At 39.8% G+C, this 8,748-nt stretch overlaps 1 protein-coding gene across 1 annotated transcript in view; it reads left to right on the plus strand.

Moving 5' to 3' along the window:
* The first annotated feature begins 8,288 nt into the window (after positions 1-8,288).
* PTPRK (protein tyrosine phosphatase receptor type K) overlaps positions 8,289-8,748 on the plus strand; it is a 384,122-nt gene continuing 383,662 nt past the window's right edge. The window contains exon 1 of the mRNA XM_009644374.2: positions 8,289-8,418. Coding sequence (XP_009642669.2) covers positions 8,289-8,418 — 130 coding nt within the window. The remainder of the gene's footprint in view (positions 8,419-8,748) is intronic.

Genomic DNA, 8,748 nt, shown 5'->3' on the forward strand with positions numbered 1-8,748 from the left:
GCTCCCTGTTCCTCACTTGCATGCTGCATCTTCAGTCTGATGAGGAATCTGATGCACGCTCTGGAAACTGCACAGGACTAGCAACCTGTTGCCATAAAAATGTACTCTGAAGGCAAATGTGCAAATAATCACAAAATGCTTGCTTGAAACTTTTGCCTTGAGAAAGATCAGGAGCTTTAGCTGCTTTAGATCTGGAAAAACACCCTCTCTCCCACTGGTTGCTGGTAAAATCTCCCATTGAAGTGATGGTACAGTTGACCCAGATATGTTTTAGCTTTTTTCTTTTTTTGTACAGTATGTCGCTCCTGATGACTCCTGCCATTCACAAAACCAGCAATAATGATAACTGAAATGCTTTATAAATGGGAAACCCACAATATTAATTGAAATGAAGAAAGAATGAGAATAAACAATGGAAGCACAAAAGCAAGATTATTTTAGTAAGGTGGCTGATTTTTTTTTTTCCATTCCAGTTTTTTTTGGCATGTGGTTCCCCCCCCCCCCACTATTTAAAAAAGTGTGAAGTGAGGCAGGGGTCAAAGTCTGATCAGATATGTGACGTAGTACTGTAAGAGAGGGATTTAAAAAAAAAAAAAAAAAAAAGTTAAGACAGTATTTGTTGGCCTAGACCTTAGAATCCGAGTTTTAAATAGTGTCAGTGTTACATCTTGTTGAACATAGTTGAAACTTTTACAGCTCCCTGGAATTTCTGGGCAAATGCTCCACCTGTAAAAGGTGTTTCTTGCTTATTCTCTTTAAACTGACTGTGCTTAGAAAAGTTAAGCAACCCTGTTCAGAAAATACTTCAAGACTACCCAAAGCAATTAGCATAAACTTTGTGGTTTCCTGTTAAAACTTCCCATTCCCAAGAAAATCTATCCCTTTTTTGGCATACTATTTTGAATGAAACAAAAATTCTCAAGCCTTCAAGACTGCATTTGTAAAATAATTTCAAATATAGTGTGTAGGCTTCCAACTCGCTAATGGAAACTGGTTTGTTTAGAAGGATGTCAAAACCAATTAAATTAAAATTCTGTGTGGTTTTGTGTGTTGGAGAATGTTCTGTGTAGGATCTAGAGCTTTCCTTGGATTCTGTAGTGGTAATATGTGCTGCTTGACTGAGTTGATTAACACTGCTGGCAGTTCAAGTAGAAAGAAAAACCTGAGGAGAAATTATGTTCAAGTGGGTAGCCAGTTGCAATATGATACCAGTCTTTAAATTCCTAGAGCCAGATTAGTATGATCTGCTTTATTCTTACAAATGCGGGCCTTGGGGCTTTCTTCGTTGTCAAGTAAGTACATTGAAGTCACAGTTCACTGCGGAGCCATATGTGTTATGGATATTACATACTTCTAGCTTGAACAAGGAGGCGAAAAAATAAGAAGTGTGAATATTTTTGTTTTCAGGCTAGGTTGATGTGAGCTTTTAATGTAGAGAGAGGCAATTTTATAGAGCATTCGGCACTGTTAGATTAAAAACTCCAAAAAAAAAAATCTGCTTACGTTCAGGAAGACTGGTACTTTATTTCCCTCTTTGTGTTTCTAGGAACACCTTAATTAAACAACAAATCTTTCAAGCATTGCTGAAGTGATACTGCAAGTTTGGTATACCTGTTTGCACTGAAGCTATACCTGCCTCTTTCTGTGGCAAATTTGCAAATTAAACATGACTCGCTCGCCTCTTTTTACATGAGACAAGGACCATTTTAAAAGTCATTACTGAAGTGCATGTATGTATCCCTATATAATTTTTTTCTTATTTTCTGCATATTTGATTATTATTACCCCCCGCTTTGTTTTCTGATTCTTGAGCACTCATTCCAATTGCTCTCGCTAATGCAACAGAAGGGAAACCAGGAGAGAAACCACGAGTAAACTGAAAGGGTTACTTTTCATGCTGGCAAGTTGAAATAGTTTTTTTTCAGGGGCTATGTTTCTGGGTTTTTTTTTTCTGGGATAATCAACTGCAAGTTGGACTCCATCACGTGGTTACGGACTTGTCTGGCCTAATGTGTAATTTGGAGCTGGTTTTACAGTGCTTTTTTTGGGACTGGTTGGAGGGTTGCTTCCAGCCTGGCTGAAGTTTTCCAGCATCTGGAGGCAGGTGCTTTGAGGGTCCTAGAGTTCCCCTGAAGCAGAAAGTCAAGCAGGTATGGGGCTGCCCTTTGCGCTTTTGCCTGTCTCCTTTGGTACTTCTGTGACCTTCCTGCTCAACCTGCCTCGAGGATGGTAGCCAACTCCCCTGTGAAGACTCTGGAAAAAAAATGGGAAGAGACTGGCTGAGGCTTCTGACGTGTGAGCTGTGGAAGGCGGAATTACTCATGGTAGCTTTAGGCTGTCATGGGGTAGAGTTTGGGCTGAACTTTACGTATAGGTTTAGTGCTCTAGAAAGTAGGTGGTTATGGTAATTGCGTCTCCAAGTCTACTTCGTTTCTGTGACTGGAATGTGGAAGTAAGGGTATTTTTTTACTGCTCCTCATGCTTGAGTAGATTTTGACTGTTGTCTAAATAACTTAAAAATGGTAATAACACCTTTGGGTCGAGACGGCAAGCAGTTTTTCTTTTCCTGGATTTCAGTGAGGTGAGGTTAGGAGTTGGTTCCTTGCCAGCTGACCTGAATTGACGCTTCCCTGGTGCCTCTCTTCTCCTTTCCTTGGCATGAACCTGCTTGTTCCTGGTTTGCCAGTCCAGCCTGATAATCCAGCAGGAAACTATTCCCCGAGGTGCCGTGCAGGTGGAAGGGAGGGCCTGGAGCGGTGCTGTGCCGCGGGAGGCAGCGGGGCCAGCGGTGATCTTGGGAGCGCAGGGTCGGGCTCCGGTCTCGGCGAGCTCTGGATCCCTGGCTTTGCGGCTCAGGTGGGCTCGAGTACCAGCACGAAGGGTGGAAGCCAAAGTCGGTGTGGCCACTACGAAGGATGATGAATGTTAAATTGTGCCCCTAGGGTTTCCCTTCCTCCCTTTCTGCTCACTGACAACTCTTTCAATTTTTAGCCCTGTCAAACATGGCTGGGTAGCTTTTTAGGGCTTCAGAGTTAAGGCTGTGTGTGTTGCTTTAGCTTGGGCTGACCGCCTGCTGTTAGTTAGTGAGGGTGAGGTGCCTACTCCTTGTCCCTAGGCTCCCCATGGTTACAGCTGCTGCTAGAAGGCTGGAAATCCTCCAGAATCCTCTGTTGGTTTCTGGGGAAAGGATGCCACTTATTTCATCCTGAAACACTGCGCAACGCTCGTTGCCAGCAGTCCTAGATGCGCTCCAATAAATTGCGCGCTCCCATATTCAGCTGTATGCTGGCTTGACCAATGCCAGTACCCTCTGTAAGCCTCCGCTACGAAAACATCTCCTAGCTCCTGTGTTAGGTCTCCTGTGGCCTCTTTGACACTTTATTAATATCTGTTTTCAACTGCTGAAAAAGGCTATAATGTTACCTTAAAGGATTTTGCATGCTTGTAGTTGTGATGTTATTTTTCTCCTGTGATTTGAAGTGGTAAAAGGTCAGAATTGGTAATCAAATCTATGTCCCTTTCTGGACTCAACTTAAAATGTATGCTTCCCCTGTTATAAATTATTTAGTAGTCAGGCTGTTTGTAACTTCCCTTGGATGGCGTGTGGAAACCTTTTTATAAACATGAACACGCTATAGTTAGTATGCCAGCATGTTGGATGCGTTTTTCTTACTGCAAATTTTTTCTTTTTTTTTTTTTTTTTTTTTTTCCCTCTCTCTAAGTAGTCCCCCTTTAGTGTTAGGCAAATAAGGAGGCAGCCTGGTACTGATGTTGCTACTAATTTTCATGCTGGAAGACTTTTTTAAAAGGGCAGGCTAATGAAATAGTTGAAGTGAAACAATTTCTTTTTTTTTTTTTTACTCAAGGTAACTTTGAGATCCCTCTGGATGGCATTAGTCCGATACGAAGGTTTCTACAGTGATTTCGGTTCAGGAATTTGAAACCAAAGAATGTTTTTGTAAAAGCAGATCTATAGTTTGTCATTGTAGGTTCTTTTTCATAAAAGACTGAAAATGTTACCTATTCTAGATAAATAATCTGAATTATATCCTTCCACTGTAATTACATGTGAAGTATTATTAGGTGGCATTAAAGATGCAAATGATCAACGTTTATTGTCTGCAGATTTAGTCTTGGTATTGGAGTTTCAAGGCTCTGTTTTCTGAATTGTTGGTCCGGACAATGTTGTGTGGAGGTATAGTCTGCCTCTTCGAATCACGATTTAATTGTATGGGTTATGTGTACCATTCGATGTAGATGCAAACTGGGTTGTAACTATAACACTTGGAACAGATCTGTATTTTTCTTGGAGTGATGGAGGAGGGATAGTGTTATGCAATTAAAACCCCAAAGCTTATTAACTGCACAGTACAAAAAGTATGATAAACTCTAACTGTAGGATTTTTATCTGTGACGTTTGGGTTTTTTGAAGGGATTTGAAGCGGACAAGTGATACTAATTAAAGTAATCTTGGTAGTCCTATTAACAGGAATACGTGGTTAGGGAATGCTCTATACAGCCTCTTTGTGTTACCAACAAGCAGTATTGCCCATTAACATGCTACCACATTTGCATTTAATAGAGCTGCGGGGGGTTTTGTTGTTGTTTATTTTATTTATTAAATAAAAAAGCCATTTGCCAGTGGACGCTGTGGCCTTTGAAGTTTACTTTGTAGAAATTTAGTCAGAAAATAACTTGTGGTGTTCAGTACTGATCTTGGGGACGTAAATATAAAAATACCTGATTTTGACGGGCTGCTCCTAGAAAACGTTTTTTTTAATCTGGATTTTTTTTTTTTCTGACTTGATCACCTAAATTTTAGCATTGTGTGGTCTTATATCTAAGCTCAGAATCAGATTTTGCACTTCAAGGGCCTTTAGAAAAGAATCCTTATATAGAAACTTCCCAGTGATCTCCCTGCAAACAGGGAAAGTGGAGTTGAAGATACAGATTTGAGACTCTTCACTTTTTTTCTTTTGTTTAAGTAGTATTGTCTATATCTAGGACAAACAATAGAAAGATTTCATATTATCAGTCTGTATTGTGTAGGCAAACTAGAATCTGTGGTGTTGGCTTATTCTCATGGTTGAAGCATTCATCTCAGATTTGCAGTTGCCGAAAATAAAGGGGTTCTCTGGGAAGAGATAAACGTAGCTTAGAGATGTTGCTGTGCTTGTTGGTACAGTCTGGATTTTGGTTGTCCTGGTAGGAGGGGCAGGGGCTGTGATGTGTCTGAGAGGTCTTAGCTGAGTTTGTGAGAGTCTATTCCACAATGGCAATAGTATATTAATGTGATGTTAAATATGGTTTTGCCCATAATTGTCTAAAGCCAAAACACTTGGTTGCTGTTTAGTTCTTGTAATATGCACTGAAGACTCACTCTGAGTTAGTCTTCATTTAACTCGGTGTTAATTGGAACATCAGCTGTTCTACCAGTCAGACTCCTAAGAAAATGGGATCTCTTTCAGGAGACTTGATAACCTTCAGCAGTTGGTTGCACAGGGGCTGTGAAGAAGATGAGGTCAGTGTCTGTGTAGATAGACTAGCAAGAATTTTAGATGTGACTTTCTTAACTAATATTTTGCTACAAATTACTTCTAGAGGTATAATTTTAGACTGTCCTCATCTTGAATCTCATTGAAAGATCAAAGTTGCTTCTAGACCTCATAACAGTCAAGTTTTACAGTATTGTCTGCTATGACTAAGTAAGGTATTGCTTTAATGCTTCTGGGAGACCTCAGAATAGATGCCTGTGTTTTCCCATCCTTCCTGTTTAATTAATTTTTTTTGGTCGTTAAATCTATGTAGATCCCTTTTTTCAAGTCATGTAAGGAAGATGAGACCAGTAGGATTTCCTTAAATTATTTATAATTTTCCTGTGGCCATCAATATAATAGCTGAATGCTTTATGAAAGGTAAGGAATTTGATGTTATAACCTCCCTGTTTTTAAATAAGCTTTGTGGGATTTAATACCTTCTCTCAGAGAATGTCTGTAAACGAGAAAAAAAAGAAAGTTGATCACACTTTACATTACACGAATGCATTTTGTAATCTCACGCTTTACAAATGCAAAGCGTCTGTGTTGGAGGTAGTAGAAAACATGAAATCACAGGTGCCTACAAGACGTGGTTATAAACAAACTTTGGAATTTAGAGGAATGGTAACTTATCTTTTTTGAAAAGTAGTAACTTTAAAATATGTAATACTGATTAATGGGCTGGTACTGTGCTTCATTGCAGGCAGAGACATTCTCTTTTTTGGGTCTGCAGTGGGAAAACCTCTAACTGAGACCAGTGAAGAAGTAATCTTCCCTCTTCACTGACTGCTACACTTTATCTGTGGAAGAAACCCTTTGAGAGAGAACATGTGCTTTATGTTCCTCTTGATTTTTGTATTTTTTGATTCATCCATTTGACTTCTGTTCTTGCAGATAATGGAGTAAAGTTTCCAAGTTACCAAGTTTCATAACTTCAGAGCAGTAGTAGAAAGTCTGAGGACTTCTACTATGAGCAGTGGTGACAGCAAAGACGAAGAGCAAACATAAACTACATGACTGCTAAGTTTTGGCACAGATTTAAACTTGTAATTTCTTTAAACTTTTGAATGTTTCTACCAAGGCAACTTGTGAGGGAATTTGTATGCATGCTGTTTGTAGTTTCTATAGAACTGTAAATGTGAATGGCTTTTTCCTACACAAAAATTGAGTCTCATTTCCCTTCTCTAAAAAACTTATGATCTGAGAGACAAGGCAAGCTGTGGAGCAGTAGCTCAAACCAAGGAGGTAAAAGAGTGTGAGCAGGAAAAAAGGTTTAATCTGCATCTGAGTTAAAAGATGAAATTCCTGATTTTATTTTCAGATTTTAAGCGTGGGTGTGTGGTTTTTTGTTTGTTTGGTGGTGGTTTTTTGTTTTTTTTTTTTTTTTTTTTTTGGTCAAAGCTTAGTAGAAAGCCTCTGCCTGCCCATTATAAGTAGCAATTTTGTATGGGAAACAGGAAAGCTGGACATAGAGCAGATTATGAGCCCATAATTTATAATCCAATGTGCAAGCACATACAAATGGAGTAACATGTTAGTAGAGGAGGCAAAAGTGCCATTTTTCATAGAGGTCGAATATGCAGGACAGCATTAACTTTGTAAACATTTTAGTGAAGGTCAGTGTTAGCCAGGCAGTGATTTATAGGGAATGGTATAATTGTTTTGGTCAACACCCAAAGTAAGGTTTAATTTCCAACCATATTCGCTTACTACTTGGTGGTGTTTCTTCCACTCCTCTCTGGTCCCTCATCCCCGCCAAGCATTCTATAGATAGCCCAGAAATACTCTTGGGTAAAATCAACTTGAAAGCTCTGGAGTGTTTGTTGTAAGGAGGAGATTAGATTTGTTTGGACAGGAATGTAGAGTTGAGTTGCTCATAGCATGGTGTCACGCAAGTGCATGTAAATTGTTCTAACAAAGAAAGTTGGTCGCATTTTATTTTGCATGCAGTGTTGTTATAAGATCTGTTTCTGTAAGCAGCCTATATTGGAGGTAGTAGAAAACATCAGGCAATTCCAGATGCTTGTAAGCCATGTTTATAAATTCCAGAAGTGGGGTTTTTTTTGTGTGTGTGTGTGAGAGTAGCAGTTAATTTTTTCTTGGAAAAAAGCTTCTCTGTGTAATTCTATGTGCACTAATTATAAATGCAGCATTTATACATTAACTTGAAATGTAACCACAAAATAAATATGTTTTGCCAGCTGTTTAAATAGTGTGATTTCACAGGTGTTGCACATGTGAATTCTGTTTTCTTTCTGTTGACATAAAATTTTGGGTGGTAGTCTTAGAACAATTAGGTACAATCACAAGAAATGTATAAAAAATTTATGTTCTTTGTTTTTCTACATAGTGCATACAATTTCATGTGTTCATTTTTTGACTCTGAGCTCTTCGAATTTCAAGCTTCATATATGCAGTGATTTGCTTTAAAGCTGTCGCCAGCTTATTTGCAGAAGGACATCAGCACATTTTGTCAATAATCAGTGACCCAAGTGCAAGGAAGTAAAATGCTTAAAAAGCATTGGAGAAGAAGCCTTAAGAAAAGACTTGAGGTGAATGCTTTGGTTCTCCCCACCTTGCACAAAAGCACCTTTTTCTTTTCTAGCCATTTGAATGTGGGCCTGAAAGGATTTCTGGTGTTTCCAGGTTGTCTTTTCCCAGCTAGCTGGGACCTAGCTGAATGATGGATGGGGGAGATGTTGCCTGCTAACAGCGAGGATTAAACTTTCTGCCAGGTGAGCACATGTAGCCATGAAGTCGATTGAAAGCCGTAGAGGTTGTCACTTTATGGTGCGACCCACAAAGAGCCTGTTTGGGGACCCTTTTGGGGCCTTCAGGAAGGCAGGTGGCAAGGAGAGTCAGCAGATAGGTAAATGTCCAGGTGAGTTCTCCCCAGCTCGCAGAACTTTGGCTCTTAGGCTTGCCGTGGAGCAGAAATTTCGTAGGTACTTGATGGTTTCTTTTCTGACACAGACAAAGCCACTTTATCCCATTTCGATAAAAACTAATACAGCCCGGGGGAGACTCCTGTGGTCTTGTGCTTTCGCTCTTCACCACGCTGTTGGGAATCGGTTGTCCTGAGCCCCTCAGCCTTCAGACCCTTGGCCTCTGCGTATCCTCAGCACGATGGTTTCTCCTCCTGCCTTGATCAAAGCCACCTTTCCTCCTCTGTGATTCAGGAAGCGAAAGAAGCTTCACAAAACAAAAGGTC

This window comes from Egretta garzetta, unplaced genomic scaffold (genome assembly GCF_000687185.1).
Source record: "Egretta garzetta isolate BGI_Z169 unplaced genomic scaffold, ASM68718v1 scaffold397, whole genome shotgun sequence".
NCBI lineage: Eukaryota > Metazoa > Chordata > Aves > Pelecaniformes > Ardeidae > Egretta > Egretta garzetta.